General features: G+C 47.7%; 1 protein-coding gene across 1 annotated transcript in view; it reads right to left on the reverse strand.

Annotated features, from left to right (window-relative positions):
- Positions 1 to 14,511: 14,511 nt before the first annotated feature.
- The window catches only part of LOC142074846 (atrial natriuretic peptide receptor 3-like), a 46,092-nt gene continuing 39,465 nt past the window's right edge, over positions 14,512 to 21,138 (reverse strand). The window contains 1 exon segment of the mRNA XM_075135744.1: positions 14,512 to 14,658. Within this exon segment, the coding sequence (XP_074991845.1) occupies positions 14,512 to 14,658 (147 nt within the window).

Here is a 21,138-nt window from a genome sequence, read left to right on the forward strand (position 1 = left end):
TTCTGATAGTGTAGTAATCATTCCAAAAGCATGTGCTCATCTTTCCCTGTTGTTGTTCCTTACAGAAGCTCTTCTCATCTCCCGTTTTAGGAGATGTATCTTAGAAGCAATTATACTTTCATTGATAAACAGTGACCAAACAAGTTATCTTGCTCCATTCCTCCTTCTTGACAGGTGGTATTGATTTTTTAAATTTCTTTTCATTTAAGGAGTATTTAGTTAGGTATTGCGCTAAATCTATGGGAAGATTTAGATGGTTAAAGCAGGACTTTAGGTGATAGGATTTAGGTGCCTAAATTGCAAACTTAGATGCACAAAATCCCACTTTACTACAGCTTGTGGAGGAGTGTGAAGTCTGTAGGCAGTTCAGGTTCTCAGAAGAAATTTCTAGAGGTATCTATGTCTTCCTGGGCATGGCAATTGTGAATAGCTCCTGCTTAACTTATGACCACAACCTGCTGGGATCTACCAGCTAGGCATTCTTCAACCTCCTTCAGTCCTCCATGCAGAGCATGATCTGAGGGCATTCTGAGCGTGAGTCTATCGAGATCTGCCCAATATACCGACCGGACCCACTTCTTAGGGAAGTCTGCTGCCTCCCTGGGGTCAGGGTTAAAGATGTGAAGAGAAAGCTTCCTATCCTGGTACGGCCCTCGGATTATTATCCATTATTGATTTTTCAGGTAGGCAGTGATGAAGTTGCAACAAGAAGTCCAAGGGCACTCAAGAGAGACTTCAGGGCCTTGGGACGACTGGTTAAGGGATCAGGAGCACAAGTAGTGGTCTCCTCTATCCTTCCAGTTGCAGGGAATGATGAGGGAAGAAACAGGAAGAGCCAGCAGATCAATACCTGGCTCCGTGACTGGTGTCACCGGCAGAATTTTGGGTTTTTTGATCATGGGTTGGTCTACATGACACCAGGCCTGCTGGCGACAGACAGGGTGCACCTTTCTCAAAGGGGGAAAAGGATCTTTGCGCAGGAGTTAGCAGGGCTCATTGAAAGAGCTTTAAACTAGTTTTGAAGGGGGAAAGGGATAAAACCAGGCTCGCTAGAGATAAGCCTGGGGGCAGCACACCAATGTCTGAGGGACGGTGTGCTAGCGAGGGCCTTCGATCTGCCATCTCAGTGGAGGTAGGGGATGGAGATCCATGCGGCAGCAAAGATGCAAGGACTATTGATGTGTTAGAAACCATGGAAGCGCCTGAGAATGGTCACGTAGGAATTAGGGCTTCTCCCCCCAAAAAGGTGGCGAGATCAATAGCCCAACTGAAGTGCATCTACACCAATGCACACAGCATGGGCAACAAACAGGAGGAGCTGGAAGCCATTGTGCAGCTGGAAAACTATGATATAGTTGCCATCTTGGAAACATGGTGGGATGACTCCACAACTGGAGTGCTGCAATGGATGGCTATAAAATCTTCAGAAGGGATAGGCAAGGAAGGAGAGGCGGTGGGGTAGCCCTGTATGTTAGGGAGTGTTTTGACTGTCTAAGCTTGATAATGGTGACGAAAGGGTTGAGTATTTATGGGTAAGAATCAGGGGGAAGGCCAACAAGGCAGATATCACGGTGGGAGTCTGTTATAGACCACCCAACCAGGATGAAGAGACAGATGAAATATTCTATAAGCAGCTGGGAGAAGTCTCACGATCGCTAGCCCTTGTTCTCGTGGGGGACTTCGACTTTCCGGACGTCTGCCAGAAATACAACACAGCAGAGAGGAAACAGTCGAGGAGGTTCCTGGAGTGTGTGGAAGATAACTTCCTGGCACAGCTGGTGAGTGAGCCAACTAGGGAAGGCACCCTGCTGAACCTGTTGTGTGGGAACAGAGAAGGACTTGTGGGTGATGTGATGGTTGGAGTCTGTCTTGGGCATAGCGATCATGAAATGATAGCGTTTTCGATTCTCAGAGAAGTAAGGAGGGGGGTCAGCAGAACTGCCACCTTGGACTTACAGAGGACAGACTTTGTCCTGTTTAGGAGCCTGGTTGACAGAGTCCCTTGGGAGGCAGTCCTGAAGGGCAAAGGAGTCCAGGAAGGCTGGACATTCTTCAAGAAGGAAATCTTAAAGGCGCAGGAGCAGGCTGTCCCCATGTGCCGAAAGACGAGACGGCGGGGAAGAAGACCGGCCTGGCTGAACAGAGAGCTTTGGCTGGAACTCAGGGAAAAAAGGAGAGTTTATGACCTTTGGAAGAAGGGACGGGCAACTCAGGAGGACTACAAGGATGTCGTGAGGTTATGCAGGGAGAAAATTAGAAGGGCCAAAGCCCAACTAGAACTTAATCTGGCTACTGCCATAAAAGACAATAAAAAATGTTTCTATAAATACATTAGCAACAAAAGGAGGGCTAAGGAGAATCTCCATCCTTTATTGGATGCAGGGGGAAACAAAGTGACAAAGGATGAGGAAAAGGCTGAGGTACTTAATGCCTTCTTTGCCTCAGTCTTTAATAGTCAGACCAGTTGTTCTCGAGGTACCCAGCCCCCTGAGCTGGAAGACAGGGACGGGGAGCAGAATGAAGCCCCCATAATCCAAGGGGAAATGGTTAGCGAACTGCTACACCACTTAGACACACACAAGTCTATGGGGCCGAATGGGATCCACCCAAGAGTACTGAGGGAGCTGGCGGAAGTGCTCGCCAAGCCATTTTCAATCCTTTATCAGCAGTCCTGGCTAACCGGGGAGGTCCCAGTTGACTGGAAGTTAGCAAATGTGATGCCCATCTACAAGAAGGGCTGGAAGGAGGATCCGGGAAACTACAGGCCTGTCAGCCTGACCTCGGTGCCGGGGAAGGTTATGGAGCAGATCATCTTGAGTGCCATCACACGGGACTGTCGTGGTTTAACCTGGCAGGCAGCCAAATACCACGCAGCCGCTCACTCACTCCCCCCACCCCCAGCGGGACGGGGAGAGAATCGGAAGGGTAAGAGTGAGAAAAACTCGTGGGTTGAGATAAAGACAGTTTAATAGAACAGGGAAAAAAAAAGGGAAAATAATAATGATAATGATAAAATATACAAAATGAGTGATGCACAATGCAATTGCTCACCACCCGCGCTGACCGATAACCAAGTAGCGATCGGTACTTCCTGGATCACGCCTACCCTTCATATACTGAGCATGACGTCACATGGTATGGAATACCCCATTAGCCAGCTGGGCTGGCTGTCCTGATTATGTTCCCTCCCATCTTGTGCACCTAGCTCAGTCAGTAGGCATGGGAGCTGCCCTTGGACTAGGAGGGCACTTAGCAACAACTGAAAACATCAGTGTGTTATCAACATTCTCCTCATACTAAATCCAAAACACAGCACTAGGGAGAAATTTAACCCTATCCCAGCCGAAACCAGGACAGTATCCACCCCTTATTCCATACCATTTACGTCGTGCTTAGGTCTCACATCTTTTTTTAATACATTTCAATTAACCACCACTATCTTTCTTTATATACACACACACATATATATATGCACGCACAGATATCATTCCCTTGGTCTATGGACTATCCCTCTAAAATGTCCACTGAGTTCATTTAGTCCATGACTTTGGGCTCCATCTGTCATAACAGTCTTTCAGGGCCGAAGAGATGGTGTGCGGTGTTGGGTCGTTGCATCCTGAAGCCAGTTCTCATTTCGGTACTGCTGCGCTCGTCCAGTTCTATCATCGTTGCGCTTCGCTCGGTTTCATCGGAGTTAGTTCATTCTTCACTAATCTGGGTGATTTTCACTGCTATACCACTGCTATATCATAGAAATAATGATATACAATATCATATAACAATTGACATCAAAATTCAGTTCATTGGCTATTTTCACCCAAAATTAAATCCCCCTGAGGTACACACCGGACCTCCCCATCCTTTCGCATCACCCACCAAGTGTACCCAGGTCCTTGAGCAAAAGCAATCCCACGGATGGGTTTTCCCTTGCCAGAGGCAGGAGTAACCCAGACTGTCTTCCCCAGCATATTTCTCATATGCACGACAGGGACTTTATCTCCATCTACAGTACGTAAGAGTTTTGATTGGGCAGGGCCAGCTCGATTGAAAGATCCCCAAGTGTTGACTAACCAGGTGGCCTTTGCTAAATGTGTGTCCCAATGCTTGAATGTCCCACCACCCATTGCTCTCAGCGTAGTCTTTAGCAGTCCATTGTATCGTTCGATTTTCCCGGAGGCTGGTGCATGGTAGGGGATGTGATAGACCCACTCAATGCCGTGCTCTTTGGCCCAGGTGTCTATGAGAGTGTTTCGGAAGTGAGTCCCGTTGTCTGACTCAATTCTTTCTGGGGTGCCATGTCGCCACAGGACTTGCTTTTCAAGGCCCAGGATGGTGTTCCGGGCAGTGGCAAGGGGCACAGGGTATGTTTCCAGCCATCTGGTGGTTGCTTCCACCATGGTGAGCACATAGCGCTTGCCGTGCCGGGTTTGTGGGAGTGTGATATAATCAATCTGCCAGGCCTCCCCATATTTATATTTCAACCATCGTCCTCCATACCAAAGAGGCTTTACTCGCTTGGCTTGTTTGATTGCAGCGCACGTTTCACATTCGTGGATAACCTGTGCAATAGCGTCCATGGTTAAGTCCACCCCTCGATCACGAGCCCATCTATATGTTGCATCTCTTCCTTGGTGGCCTGACGCGTCATGGGCCCACTGAGCTATAAATAATTCACCTTATGTTGCCAGTCCAAATCCACCTGGGCCACTTCAATCTTAGCAGCCTGGTCCACCTGCTGGTTATTTTGATGTTCCTCAGTGGCCCGACTCTTGGGCACGTGAGCATCTACGTGACGTACTTTTACAACCAGGTTCTCTACCCGGGCAGCAATATCTTGCCACAATGCGGCAGCCCAGATGGGTTTACCTCTGCGCTGCCAGTTGTTCTGCTTCCACTGCTGCAACCACCCCCACAGGGCATTTGCCACCATCCATGAGTCAGTATAGAGATAAAGTACTGGCCATTTTTCTCGTTCAGCAATGTCCAAGGCCAGCTGGATGGCTTTCACCTCTGCAAACTGACTCGATTCACCTTCTCCTTCAGCAGTTTCTGCAACTTGGCGTATAGGACTCCATACAGCAGCTTTCCACCTCCGATGCTTTCCCACAAGGCGACAGGACCCATCAGTGAACAGGGCATATTGCTTCTCATTTTCTGGTAGTTTATTATACAGTGGGGCTTCTTCAGCACGTGTCACCTCCTCCTCTGTGGATATGCCAAAATCTTTGCCTTCTGGCCAGTTCGTGATCACCTCCAAGATTCCTGGGTGACTGGGGTTTCCTATTCGGGCCCATTGTGTGATCAGTGCGACCCACTTACTCCACGTAGCATCGGTTGCATGATGTGTAGAGGGGACCCTCCCTTTGAACATCCAGCCCAGCACCGGCAGTCGGGGTGCCAGGAGGAGCTGTGCTTCAGTACCAACCACTTCCAAAGCAGCTCGAACCCCTTCATATGCTGCCAATATCTCCTTCTCAGTTGGAGTGTAGCGGGCCTCGGATCCTCTGTATCCCCGACTCCAGAACCCTAAGGGTCGACCTCGAGTCTCCCCTGGTGCTTTCTGCCAGAGGCTCCAGGTAGGGCCATTCTCCCCGGCTGGGGTGTAGAGCACATTCTTTACATCTTGTCCTGCCCAGACTGGCCCAAGGGCTACTGCCTGAACTATCTCCCGTTTAATTTGTTCAAAGGCTTGTCGTTGCTCAGGGCCCCATTTGAAGTCGTTCTTCTTCCTGGTCACTTGATAGAGACGGCTTACGATCTGACTGTAATTTGGAATATGCATTCTCCAAAAACCCACAACGCCTAAGAAAGCTTGTGTTTCCTTTTTGCTAGTTGGTGGGGACATGGCTGTTATTTTGTTGATCACATCCATTGGGATCTGACGATGTCCATCTTGCCATTTTATTCCTAAAAACTGGATCTCCTGTGCAGGTCCCTTGACCTTACTTTGTTTTATGGCAAAACCAGATTTCAGAAGGATTTGAATTATTTTCTTCCCTTCCTCAAAAACTTCTTCTGCTGTGTTGCCCCATACAATGATGTCATCAATGTATTGCAGGTGTTCCGGAGCCTCACCCTGTTCCAGTGCAGTGTGGATCAGTCCATGGCAAATGGTAGGGCTGTGTTTCCACCCCTGTGGGGCAGTCGGTTCCAGGTGTACTGGACGCCCCTCCAAGTGAAAGCAAACTGTGGCCTGCACTCTGCCGCCAAAGGGATTGAGAAGAACGCATTAGCGATGTCAATTGTGGCGTACCACTTGGCTGCCTTCGACTCCAGTTCATATTGAAGTTCTAGCACGTCCGGCACGGCAGCACTCAGTGGCGGTGTGACTTTGTTCAGGCCACGATAGTCTACTGTTAGTCTCCACTCTCCATTAGACTTTTGCACTGGCCATATGGGACTGTTAAAGGGTGAGCGAGTCTTGCTGATCACTCCTTGGCTCTCCAGTCGACGAATCAGCTCATGGATGGGGATCAGAGAGTCTCGGTTGGTGCGGTATTGCTGCCGGTGCACTGTTGTGGTAGCGATTGGTACTTGTTGTTCTTCAACCCTCAGCAACCCCACAACAGAAGGGTCCTTTGAGAGACCAGGCAAGGTGGACAGCTGTTTAATTTCCTCCGTCTCCAGGGCAGCTATACCAAAAGCCCACCGGTACCCTTTTGGGTCCTTGAAATACCCTCTCCTGAGGTAGTCTATGCCAAGGATGCACGGAGCCTCTGGGCCAGTCACAATGGGGTGCTTTTGCCACTCATTCCCGGTCAGGCTCACTTCGGCCTCCAATACAGTTAACTCTTGGTATCCCCCTGTCACTCCAGAAATACAAATGGGTTCTGCCCCTTCATAGCTTGATGGCATCAGGGTACACTGTGCACCGGTGTCTACTAGAGCCTTATACTCCTGTGGGTCTGATGTGCCAGGCCATCGAATCCACACAGTCCAGTAAAGCCGGTTGTCCCTTTCCTCCACCTTGCTGGAGGCAGGGCGCCTCTAGTTCTGGTCATAGTATCCATCTCTCACTTCTTGCAAACGTGAGTCAATAATTTCTTCATTGCAATTACAATCCAAAGTAAGATCAGCCCTTCTACTCTGTCTGGGGAACTGTTCACTGGAAACTGGACCGTCGTGAGACAGGTTTTTCCTGACAACTGGAGCAGCATTTTTCCTGGGAGAACCCCCTTGTGTGATTGTTTTTCCTTGCAACTCACGTACACGTGCCTCTAGGATGAAGGTAGGTTTTCCATCCCACTGCCTCATGTCCTCTCCGTGGTCACGCAGGTAAAACCACAGGGTGCCCCATGGTGTGTACTTTCTATATCCTCTCTCTTGAGGAGAAAAACGCAGACTCCTAATGGCTGAGATACTGGTCCGTACAGGTGGAGAATAGGACATATCCTCTTTGAGTTGCTGGACCTCTCGGGACAGTTTCTCCACAGCCGAGACAAGGGAGGAGGAGATAGTTTCTTCAAAATCCCGAAGTCTGCTAACCACCTCATCCACCATTGGTGCTTCTTCCTCTTTCCAGCACAGTACTGCCAACGAACTGGCATACGATGCTGGTGCGCTCCGTACCAACTTCCGCCACATGCGTCGGGTGCACTGGACGTCATCTGGATCTTTGGGCATTTGGTCGTCGTCCAGGTCACTATAAACCACCTCCAGCACACCTAGTTCTCTCAGGTACTGGATACCTCTCTCCATAGGGGTCCATTTGCCTAGGCGATATATAACATCTTCCTTGAAGGGATACCTTTCCTTTACGCCTGACAGCAGTCGCCTCCAGAGGCTGAGGACCTGTGTCCCTTTTCCGATTGCTTTGTCAATACCTGCTTCCCTAGCAAGGGATCCCAGCTGTTTGGCCTCCTTCCCCTCTAATTCCAGGCTACTGGCCCCATTATCCCAGCATCGGAGCAGCCAGGTAACAATATGCTCGCCTGGACGACGGCCGAAATCTTTCCGCATATCTCGCAACTCATTCAGGGATAAGGATCGGGTGGTTTCCGTCTCATTTATGAGTTCTTCCTCTTCCTCCTCCCCTCCTCGTGATGGCCCTGCTTTTCCATCATCCTTTTCTACACGACCTGACTTCCGCTTCAAAGGTTTCTTCTTCTGTACAGGGGCGACGGATACCAGCGACGGTTGGTCCTCTGGTTCAGCTGTAGTACCCGTCGCGAGGGTTTGGGTAGCTGCAGTGCCTGTCGCGGGGGTTGGAGTATTTGTAGTGACTGTTGCTGGGGTTTGAGTGGCTGCAGTGCTTGTCGCACTGGTTGGAGTAACTGCAGTGACTGTTGGCGGAGTTTGAGTAGCTGCGTTGCCTGTTGCGGGGGTTGGAGTAACTGTAGGGACTGTTGCCGGGGTCTGAGTAGCCATAGTGGTTGTTGTGGGGGTTGAAGTAGCCACGGTGGTTGTCGTGCGGGTTGAAGTAGCTACAGTGCCTGTCGTGGGGGTTTGAGTAGCCACCGTGTCTGTTGCCGGGGTTGATCTCTGGACAGTATTCCTGAATAGTTGTTTAACTCTAAACAAGGCCTGAACCACATTCAGGAGACATAGCAATATGATCATGCTTGTTTGAACATCCCAAGGATATTCAAAATTCTCAGGGAATATTGTGGACGTCTTCATGAAGAGGATAGAAGAAAAAGGAGTTTCTGAAGATATGGAAGGGAAGGTGAACAAGTGGGAGAAAGTGTCCCATCCTGTCTCCCCCCTAAATTCATCCTCTGAGGTGAAGATGTAAGAAGTGTAATTATTAATAGTTTCCAAAAGATAGCTCCCAAAGAACAGGAATGATGGCAGTGCTGAGTACAGGCTCGTGACCAATAATTTTATCATAACATAAAGCCAGGTCACACAGTATAGCAAAGCAATGACCTTAATCCATTTCCCAGAGATGACCAACCCCACATACAAACTGATAATCAGCAGTATAGACAGCCAGTAAGGTGCTACATACCAAAACTGCAAGAACAGATCCAAAAACTCTGAGAGCAAATAAATCAACATTGTGAACATCGAGTACTAAACTGATATAATGAATGCTTATAACAAATTTGTTTTAACCCGTTTGGGTCAGATGTGTCGTTATCTCAACCCTTCGTGCCCCACGTTGGGCGCCAAAAAGGACTGTCGTGGTTTAACCTGGCAGGCAGCCAAATACCACGCAGCCGCTCACTCACTCCCCCCACCCCCAGCGGGACGGGGAGAGAATCGGAAGGGTAAGAGTGAGAAAAACTCGTGGGTTGAGATAAAGACAGTTTAATAGAACAGGGAAAAAAAAGGGAAAATAATAATGATAATGATAGAATATACAAAATGAGTGATGCACAATGCAATTGCTCACCACCCGCGCTGACCGATAACCAAGTAGCGATCGGTACTTCCTGGATCACGCCTACCCTTCATATACTGAGCATGACGTCACATGGTATGGAATACCCCATTAGCCAGCTGGGCTGGCTGTCCTGATTATGTTCCCTCCCATCTTGTGCACCTAGCTCAGTCAGTAGGCACGGGAGCTGTCCTTGGACTAGCAGGGCACTTAGCAACAACTGAAAACATCAGTGTGTTATCAACATTCTCCTCATACTAAATCCAAAACACAGCACTAGGAAGAAATTTAACCCTATCCCAGCCGAAACCAGGACAGCGCCTAATGTCCCCTGTGGACTGACCCAAGAACAGAGAGACTAGTTGTTGTATTCCTACCTTGGATCCAGGATCCAGTGGTGTGTTACAGCGCATTGCATCCCTCAGTCGATCCAGGAATTCAGATGGGGACTCGGAGGGACCTTGCTTAACTGCATATAGAGCTGACCAGTTTATGGTTTTGGCTATAGCCTTTTCCATTCCTCTCGAAATCCACTCCTGATACCCCTGTAGTTTTACCATTTCTGCAGATCTGTTCGCATCCCATTTTGGGTCTTGTAGAGGGAAATATTCCTTAACATCCCCTCCTGTAGTCCTATAGTATTCATCAGCCAAACTCCCTGCTGTTTTTAAAATCAATTGCTTTTCTGTTTCAGTCATATAGTCTAATAATAATTGTATGTCCTTCCAATTAGGGTTATGTTGTTTCACAATAAACTGAAAATGTTTAGTTACACTGATCGGATCGCTCCTATCATCCTTTGCAACCCTTTTCCATTCCCCTAAATCAGTAGTGGAAAAAGGTACCTTGATTAGCATCGTCCCGCCATCAGGCGCCACCGCCTCTCGAAGAGGTGCCTGTAAGGATGCTGGGGCAGTTTTCTTTCTGGTACGGGACGATACTGGGCTGTCCGGAGGGGTAGAAGTTTCGTCCGAGTCCGCATCCTGTTCCTGTGGTCGAGGGGGAGGCTTAAACAGATCAGTTAGATGTGGTTCTGGCGCCTGGTGAATTTTGTTTGCTTTCAAACACCTCTGTCCAATACTGCATGCCGAGCAACACCGCTTCAGTTTACCTTTAAATTCTTTATTATTTTCTCGCTCAAGTGCGAGTACCATAGGGTCCTGTGGTGGCGCCATTCCACAGTCCCTTTGCCACTCCGGATGGTTTCGGAGGGTGAAAAACATGTCTGCATATGAAACTTCATCCCACTTCCCTTCTCTCCTTAGAAATAGCATCAATTGTAGGAGAGTATTGTAGTCTATTGATCCATTAAGTGGCCATTTAGCCTCACTTTCCAATTTATACAATGGCCACCATTGATTACAATATTTAATAAGAACCTTTCTATTTTCCGTCCCTCCAATCCCAACAATATCTCTCCAATGAGCAAGCACACAGCCCAAGGGGCTTTTCTTCAAGACTCCCTTTTGAGTGTTACCCATTTCGTATCTTCCCTTTATTGATCTTTTCTTTTAACCTTTAATAAGATGCCGGGACTGGTTTTCCTTCCCGCACTGTCTCAGTGATTTTATCGGAGGTTTTCTTATCATAGAACCCTCTAGATGTACAATACTGCTTTTCCACAAAATTCTACAATGTTTTCGTACACAAAAGACAAAGGCTCGATCCTATCATTCACTTCGTTCGTCTCTGGCCGCTCTCCTCGCGGAGATTACGGAACCGCGGATCAGAACTCCGCACTCGCTTCGCAGCTGTGCTGCGTCTCACTCATACAACACAGACACTCAGTCACACAATAAATTGTTGCAACAGATGATAATATTTATGGTCGTGCCACGTACAACTCCTCAGACTAGTTGTACTCCCACCCAGCAGCTGCAACCATAAAGATGACCCAATCGTAATTGCAAGGAGGTCCGCTTACCCTTCTCCTGCTTCTAATATACCAGTCATTAGCAGGTCCGTCCTGGCTCCCAACACTGGGATACAGCAGAAACCTCGGATTCACTCGATCTACTCCCAAGATCGCTAGCGGCCGCTCTATCGGTCAGCGAATCCCCCCTATTACCGTGCAGGGTACCCTCCTACCATACGGGGACTATGCTGCACGCCAGACATCTCTGTGCGATTTACCAGCAGCCTCAGACATGCGTACGACTTACAGGCCCCTCTCCTAAAACATACCTTTCCTTTCCGCGGATTCAGGAGGTTCTTGTCTACTCCCACGGTGAGCGGCTGGCAGCGGAGTCCCCTCCGAGGAAATGCTCGGGGTGCGCCCAGGGGCGTCCGCTCCTCAGCCGATCCTGTGGTGAAGCAGAGAGCCTCCTGGCTGGCTCGCCAAAACTGACTTGCGGAAACCGGACTCCACAATCTATGAGATTGTAAAGTAGGTATGTTTATTCAGCGCTGGGCAGCACGGGGGGGTAGTCCCACCAAAATCGTGCGCGCCTCAACGCGGCACTCACCATAAATATATACAGTAAAACATTACATATTCATAGAGTTTCGTAATACGCCTATACATATGCATGACCTGTCCCCGCTTTGTATTAAAATGAGTTCCAAGAAGTCATTTCCATAGACCCCTCCCATCTGCGCTTGCGCATTGCCTCCTAGTGGTGGTCGTCGGGGGTCGTGGGGATGAAGGCTGATAGTTCCTCTTCGCACCGCTAGTAACCTTTTGTTCTTGCGCGGGCTCAGTTGTCTTCTTACTTTTGTCCATACCGCAGGGTCAGTTTTAGCTGGCTTCTTGAGACAAGTTTTTAGTTCTTTATCAGGAACTGTCCTTGTGAGGCGCCTCAGTTAATTTACACCATAGCTAAGTCGGCCTTATCAGGCTGAGCCGGCCTTGTGAGGAACAAAGTATCAAGCCCCTACCTACTGATTCAATTTTCTAACTACTATTAATCATTCAACTACTAAAATTCCTTAATCCCTTCTCTCACTAATGGCTGAGACACTGGCCCGTGCAGGTGGGGAGCAGGACATATCCTCTTTGAGTTGCTAGACCTCCTGAGACAGTTTCTCCACAGCAGAGACACAGGCCCGTAGGGAGGAAGAGAGACTTTCTTCATATTGCCAGAGCTGGCCAGTCAATTCATCCACTGTTTGTTCCTCTCCATCTTTCCAGGTCATTATTGCCAATGAGTTGGCATGTGACGCTGGTGCGCTCCGTACAAACTTCCGCCACATGGGTCGGGTACATTTGACTTCATCTGGGTCTTTGGATAACTGCTCGTTGTTCAGGTCATCATAAATCACCTCCGGCACGGCTAATTCCCTCAGGTACTGGATACCTCTCTCCATCGTGGTCCACTTGCCTGGGTGACATATAACATCTTCCTTGAAGGGATACCTTTCCTTCACGCCTGACAGGAGTCGCCTCCAGAGGCTGAGGACTTGTGCCCCTTGTCCAATTGCTTTGTCAATGCCCCCTTCCCTAGAAAGGGATCCCAGCTGCTTGGCTTCCCTACTCTCTAATTCCAGGCTACTGGCCCCGTTATCCCAGCATCTTCTTTTTTGTATAGGGGCGACTGATACCGGCATGGGTTGGTTCTCTGTCGCAGGGGGCAGAGTAGCTGCCGTGCCTGCCCTGGGGGGTGGGGTAGCCACAGGGCCTGTTGCTTTGTCATCAGCTGCAGAGATGTTTCCTTCCCCTTGGGGGTTCTGAGTGGTGTTAAACAGGGCTCGGTAGGCGTGGGCCAGGCCCCAGCACATTGTAGTGATTTGTGTCTCCCTAGAATGGCCAGGGTGACAGCATACTTTTTCCAAATATTCTACTAATTTTTAAAGATTCTGCACTTGTTCAGGAGTGAATTTCCAGAACACTGGCAGTGCCTACCGTCTTAGGCATTTGCCCATGCTATCCCACTCACCTTGCCACTCATAACTATCCAGCCTTGGGGCAGATCTCTGGATGACATTCTTAAATTGCTTACTAACCTTGGACAAAACCAAAACAATATTCCCAAGGGATACCAATAGATGTATCTTAACTACCCAGGGATGTTCAAGGTACTGGCAAGTTATTTTAACAAAGGAGACGACATCATAGAGGAAGGTAGTGAGGGTGCCATTCTCTATTTCCTCCATAAAAAATCTCTCGGAGGAAAAGGTATAATTGCTTATGGTCTCCATGAGGTGGTACCCGAAATACAGAAACGGCTTCATTACAAATCCCAAATACCAAATAACCCCCAATGCTAGCGTTTTAGTAACAAACCTCCCAGGCAAAACATCATTAATCACTGCAGAGCACAGCAGACTACAAAAACCAACTCCAATCTTTAACAGGTACAGTAAAAACAAGAGCATGGTGCAGAGCAAATTAATATGTTACCAGATATAAATTCCTTAATACGCTCTAGTTAATCTGTTGTTATCTCAACCCTTCGCTGCCCCACGTTGGGCGCCAAAAAGGACTGTCGTGGTTTAACCCCAGCCAGCAAATAAACCCCACGCAGCCGCTCGATCACCCCCCCGCCTGCAGTGGGATGGGGGAGAGAATCGGGAGGGCACAAGTAGGAAAACTCCCGGGTTGAGATAAAAACAGTTTAATAATTGAAATAAAACAAAGTAGAACAGTAAGAATAACAATGAGAACAACAACAATAATAGAATATACAAAGCAGACGATGCGCAATGCAACTGCTCACCGACCGCGTGTCACGAATGGGAGGCAAGCCCCCCCCCCCCCTTGGTTTTTATACTGAGCATGATGTCACATGGTATAGAATACCCCATTGGCCAGCTGGGTCCACCACCCCGGCTGTGCTCCCCCTCCCCGGTGCAAGCATCACCCAGCAACAACCAAAGCATCAATGGGCCATCAACGCTCCTTTCACACCAAACCCAAAACACAGCACACCCCCCAAGCTACTGGGAAGAAAGTTAACTCTGTCCCAGCCGGAACCAGGACAACAAACAAGGAGCCTGAGAAAATTATTGGTATTTCTTTACAACATCAGTGAGGGTCATTACATTGTTAGGAGTTTTTTGAGCTGAATAAGACCTCAAGGGTTGGTGCAAAAAAAGTCAGACTGGTGAGGTATGTGGGCCAGCCTTAAAGATGTATATGGTTTCATATGGTTATTTTCCTCTCATTTAAGAGTGGAATAAGCATGGGTCCTTACTCTGCACACAACAAAGACCTGAATTTTTTTGACACTGAAAGCTGGAATTCCATATTAACTCTTACCTTCATATGTTCTGTTCCATGTTTGCTGAACAATTTTTTCCCCATCTTTCTTACTGAAACCAAACTTCAGGACTTCCTGTAAAGCTAGAGCATAAAGAAGAATAGCATCATGGAATCCTTCCACAAACATGTTCACCTAAAAAAAAAAAAAAAGAAAAAAAAAGCAATGGCAATTGACACATGAAAAACATGTCTTCCCTATGGAACTGATTAACTAGAGGGAACCTCCAAATTAACCAAAATGACCAACTTGGAGGGTTATTTTCTCAACCGCCGGAAGACAAAGGAATGTCTCTCAAAAAAAACCCAGGGGGAAAATGGCAACTTTTGACCCATTTTTAAAAACCGTTAACCACTATCTGCTATTCTGAACATTCAAATCACACTTCAACGTTGTGTCTGAATAGTTGTACAGATAGGGGAGAAATTTGCAGACCACAGTTCCCATGCCCAGACGCACAAATATTGCAGCTGACCGCGTGAGATTCTGTAAGGTGCTGAGCACCCTCATCCCACAGCACCAAGTATGTCCTCCTCCCCCTGCACAGAGGACTTAGCACCTCTCAGGATTGGGAAGTATGTTCTGCCACGATTTTTTTTGGGAGAGCGCAACTGGGGGTGCTGGTTGACAGCAGGCTCAACATGAGGCAGCAGTGTGCCCTGGCAGCCAAGAGGGCAAACCACATCCTGGGGTGCATCAAACAGTATAACCAGCCGGTCAAGAGAGGTGATTATCCTGCTGTATTCAGCATTGGTGCGGCCTCACCTTGAGTACTGTGTCCAGTTCTGGGCCCCACAATTTAAAAAGGATGTGAAGGTCCTTGAATGCATCCAGAGGAGGGCAACAAAGCTGGTGAGAGGGCTGGAAGGCATGTCCTATGAGGGGTGGCTAAGGACTCTGGGTTTGTCTAGCTTGGAGAAAAGGAGGCTGAGGGGTGACCTCATTGCTCTCTGCAGCTTCCTGAGGAGGGGACGTAGAGAGGGAGGTGCTGATCTCTTCTCCCTGGGATCCAGTGATAGGACGCATGGGAACGGTTCAAAGCTGCATCAGGGGAGGTTTAGACTGGACATTAGGAAGCATTTCTTTACTGTGAGAGGGTGGTCAAACCCTGGAACAGGCTTCCTAGAGAGGTGGTCAATGCCCCATGCCTGTCAGTATTTAAGAGGCATTTGGACAATGCCCTTAATAGCATGCTTTAACTTCTGGTCAGCCCTGAAGTGGTCAGGCAGTTGGACTAGATGATCGTTGTAGGTCCCTTCCAACTGAAATAGTCTATTCTATTATATTCTATTCTAACTGGTGGATTTACTTGTTTAATGATTACCACTTCCATTTCTGGCCCTTGTTCAGCTGAGCATCTCTCCACTAGCAAATGAGCAATGGAGGAAACTACTTACTCTCTCCAGTAACGCATTCACTGGAACTGCCGGGATAAGTTTCCTGTCCTTTACAGTTTTTTTCAGTAAGTGACATGAACTGAATGAAATGTTGCTTTCTAACCCTAATATAAAAGAAGACTGCTGCCAGCCAGCTCTGTCTCCCACAAGTCTACGCAGGCAACCTACAGCTTTTTGTCTACATCACTGTGAATAACAACAGTTAAAAGCAGAGTGCTGCAGAAACATTACAGGTTTGTTCAAAGGAGCCTGATGTGCTTCAGTGATGAAGCAGTAATTATTTTAGGAGCTGAGTTGAGATGGAGACCCAGCAGCAGCAGCAGCCATGTGGCTTGAGCAGCACAGGTATTCCTCTTCTGTAAGCAGCAACTCACATGTCAGTAGTGCAATGCACCCTGGTTTGATGCACAGTAATTCAGAAGGAATTATCTTTTCAGCTGGAAGAAGGATGTTGCCATTCACTCACAGTTTCATTACAATGGAAAAGTTCCTGACATCCTGAAACTAGCAAAGGCATAATCAAAGATTATACCACATTATGGGGTCTCTTATTGCCATTTCCAGTGAACAACCCACTTCTACAAATACTCTCCTGGAGAGAAACAACATTTAGCTTATCTTTCACTTCAGTGTATCTAAACAATTTAAAATGTTGGTAAATAAAGTGCTACTCTAACTCTCACAGTTTTAGCTGGACATTAAAAAAGTTAAAAGATAAAAACATGTAAAAAAGTAAATAACTGCTCCACGGATAAAAAGTATTACACAGTTGATTGGCTAAGCCGAACTAACCAAGCTCCTGGTAATGTAATTACATGCAAGACATTCCTTCACTCTTAAACCAGTTGCCAACAGTAAGGAGAATTTCAGAATTATTGAGAATCATAGAATCATAGAATCATTTAGGTTGGAAAAGACCTCTAAGATCATCGACTCCAACCATAAACCTAACACTGCCAAGTCCACCACTAAACCATGTCCCTAAGCGCCACATCTACACGTCTTTTAAATACTTCCAGGGATGGTGACTCCACCACTTCCCTGGGCAGCCTGTTCCAATGCTCGACAACCCTTTCGGTGAAGAAATTTTTCCTAATATACAATCTAAACCTCCCTTGGCACAACTTGAGGCCATTTCCTCTCGTCCTATCGCTAGTTACTTGGGAGAAGAGACCAACACCCACCTCACGACAACCTCCTTTCAGGTAGTTGTAGAGCGCGATGAGGTCTCCCCTCAGCCTCCCCTTCTCCAGACTAAACAACCCCAGTTCCCTCAGCCGCTCCTCATAGGACTTGTTCTCCAGGCCCTTCACCAGCTTCGTTGCCCTTCTCTGGACACGCTCCAGCACCTCCATGTCCTTCTTGTAGTGAGGGGCCCAAAACAGAACACAGTATTGAGGTGCAGCCTCACCAGTGCCGAGTACAAAGGGACAATCGCTTCCCTGCTCCTGCTGGCCACACTATTTCTGATACGGGCCAGGATGCTATTGGCCTTCTTGGCCACCTGGGCACACTATCAGCTCATATTCAGCCAGCTGTCGACCAACACCCCCAGGTCCTTTTCCACCAGGCAGCTTTCCAGCCACTCTTCCCCAAGCCTGTAGCGTTGCCTGGGGTTGTTGTGACCCAAGTGCAGGACCCGGCACTTGGCCTTGTTGAATCTCATACAGTTGGCCTCGGCCCATCGATCCAGCCTGTCCAGGTCCCTCTGCAGAGCCTTCCTACCCTCGAGCAGATCAACACTCCCGCCCAACTTGGTGTCGTCTGCAAACTTACTGAGGGAGCACTCGATCCCCTCGTCCAGATCATTGATAAAGATGTTAAACAGGACTGGCCCCAATATTGAACCCTGGGGAACAACACTTATTTACTGATAACACAAAAGTTTACATTGCTCTGACATTTAAAATTGGACTTTTAGATAACTCCAACCTATGTTTCATTAAGAAAATACACCACCAGTTTAGGGGAAGAGACAACAGTGCTACAAAAGGCGCAGAACAGCTCAGCTCAGTCTGACAGCCAAAGACTAAAAGGCAGCTGCAGTTATTTTGACCTAAAGAGAAAGCATGAAAGAAGAGGTGAAAGTCAGGCTTATGGTGAAATAACAAGAGCTGATGGACACTAGGATAGGCTTTGCCAGTAGGGGGTTTAATTTTTCAGGATTTAAAAAAAAAAACAAAAAACAAAAAACCACAAAGCTCGACAACTGCTTTATGTGCCAGCGTTAGAGTCCCAAGTGGCCTGTGGATGATCAAACATGAGCTTTCTTGATGTGACACTCATTCTCTCGGGAGATAAATGAGTCTCTCTAGTTGCTTTACCTCCCTGCTGGCTGATTTACAGCTTGTGGCTGGCATCCGTTTCAAGGAAAGGTATTTGTCGCTTCCTTTGTCCATGGCAAAGACCTCTCAGTGTAACACAGCAACCTTCAAAATCCATTTTGTTAGCTAATTTGCTCAATCTGAAATCTACCCATGCCACCAGCCTGAAAACCCTCCTGTTGATGCTGCAGATTTGCCAGATGAGTCCTGTCAAAACTCACTTGGCAATTTGGGAGGTTATTGCTGCAGCCCCCTGCCTTGCCTCTTGGCCAAAAGTCCTGACATTACATATGAAAAATCACATTGGAAAATCATCAGATCATCTGTGCCACCTCTCAGTTCCTCCCACACAAAACACAGCATTTTATCTTACATTGTCAAGGAAGGTGAAAGAACACCTTCCTAAAAGAACAATATTTACTGTTTGCAGATGGGACTGCACCTGCACTCCCCAGCAAAACCATATGTGGGCACACTGGCTACTTTTCATGTTATTCCAGGAACATATTCAAGCATCAGTTCTTGAAAGGGGATATAGCATGCCATGAAGGGATAAAGTTTTCCTACCTATCATCTTGCTCTATCATTTAAAAGTTGCCACAATCCTACACAGAGAATGGGTTGCACGATGTGTAGGACTGCTCTAATCCAGAAAGGAGAGAACATTGGAGATGGGAGGAATACTACAAAGTGAAGTAACGGCTACAGATAATTTTGAAGGGATGGCTCTTTTTTTGTTCTGTTCTCCACTTGTCCAGAGCTCACTCAGGTTCATTTTGCAGCCCTGTTGCCTGTGACTAAGACTGTCTACAACAGACCCTCTGAGTAAGAAGAGAGTGCAAAATTTGTGCCAGATAGTGCATCTGATACCACTACTGACTTACTAGAACAGTGTCCCAAGCCATATAGTCCCAGGACTTCCTTTCTGGACGACAATAACTCCGAATATTACTGGACCTCATGTATCTCATGGGTAAGAAGGCTTTTATTATTCTTTTTTTTTTTTTTAACGTAGCTTCTGTTCTACATTCAGTCTAAAGCTTGGCCACCTATAAGAAATGATGAAACGGACTGACACCAAATTTTCCTCGACAATTTTTATACTTTTTGGCCTGTGTTTATTTGGATTTTAGAATATCTGACAGCTACAAAAAAAAACCCACCACCCTTCCTTTGCTGTAAGAAATATACTACTGTGGGAAAAAGGGTTAAAAAGGGCTAGAAGAAGTATATGTTCCATGAATGTGTCAAATAGGGACCAGAGTAATTGTGAAGATGTCTTTATACGGTGCTTGAAGGTCTCCATGGTAACTAATAATGTGTGGTTCAACATTAGACAGCCCTCAGGACGAAATTACACAGATTATAAAAGATATTGAAGATGCACTAATCTTGAAGGCAATTAACAGTTCTTTTAGTTGAGCTCTAATAAAAAGTAGAAATTTTTGATGATTGTATTTTCCATTTTAGTTTATGCTGGTTTTTTAATTACAGGTGAGAGCCAACCTCCAAATGCTGTGATTATAATTTGCACATCGGGTCTACTAAAATGTTGCTGTCTCTGACCTCTACTGCACAGCAGAGCTACCCCACAATGTGCGTCATCAGCAATGTGAGTGGCAGCAGAAAAGCTGCCGGGTTTGCTGAACATCTTTAGAGGCTGTCCTCTCTAAACTCTGCACCCACCGCGACTGACGCAGCTTCCCAGACAGAGCTCCGGTGGGAACATGCTGCCACCCAGGTGGCAGGCTGCAGGGTGGATCCTACTCTTATGCCAGTACCAGATGGCAGTAGTAAGTACACCTGTAGGAGGTACGCCCAGGTAAAAGAACTCCTCAGCTTAGTGGCAGAGCTCCGGGAGGAGGTGAGTAGGTTGAGGAGTATCAGGGAGTCTGAGAAGGAGATTGCCTACTGGAACCGCACCCTACCATCCCTGGGACAGACCTGTCAGGCAGACAGGACACGATACGGAGGATTCCCCATCCTCTCTCCACCCAGCAGAACGCGGTGACTTAAGGGATAGGGGGGAATGGCGACAAGCTCCTGCCCGGCGCAGCAGGCACGTCTCCTCTGTGACTACCTCACCTTCCCAGGTGCCCTTGCATAATAGGTACGAGGCTCTGCAAGTGGAACCGAATAATGATGAGGACGATGGTTCAACTAGCTTGGAGGTGTCGCCAAGGTTAAGTCGGCCTGCGCCCCACATCAAAACCACTTCCATAAAGAAAAAAAGATGGGTCATTGTCATAGGAGACTCTCTTCTGAGGGGAACAGAAGGCCCAATATGCCAACCGGACCCACTTCTTGGGGAAGTCTGCTGCCTCCCTGGGGCCCAGGTTAAAGATGTGACGAGTGTCCTGGTTTTGGCTGGGATGGAGTTGATTTTCTTCCTATTAATTGGTATAGTGCTGTGTTTTGGATGTAGTGTGAGAATAATGTTGATGACACACTGATGTTTTGGTTGTTGCTAGGTATTGTTTACGCTAGTCAAGGACTTTTCATCTTCCCATGCCCTGCCAGATGTGCAGGGGGCTGGGAGGGAGCGTGGCCAGGGCGGCTGGCCCAGCTGGCCAATAGGCTATTCCATACCATATGACGTCATGCTCAGCATATAAGGCTGGGTGAAGAAGAAGGAGGGGGGGCGTTTGGAGTGATGGCGTGTGTCTTCCCAAGTAACCGTTACGCGTGATGGAGCCCTGCTTTCCTGGAGATGGCTGAACACCTGCCTGCCGATGGGAAGTGGTGAATGAATTCCTTGTTTTGCTTTGCTTGCGTGTGCGGCTTTTGCTTTCCCTATTAAACTGTCTTTATCTCAACCCACGAGTTTTTCTCACTCTTACCCTTCCGATTCTCTCCCCGTCCCGCTGGGGGTGGGGGGAGTGAGTGAGCGGCTG

The sequence above is a fragment of the Calonectris borealis genome, chromosome W (genome assembly GCF_964195595.1).
Source record: "Calonectris borealis chromosome W, bCalBor7.hap1.2, whole genome shotgun sequence".
NCBI lineage: Eukaryota > Metazoa > Chordata > Aves > Procellariiformes > Procellariidae > Calonectris > Calonectris borealis.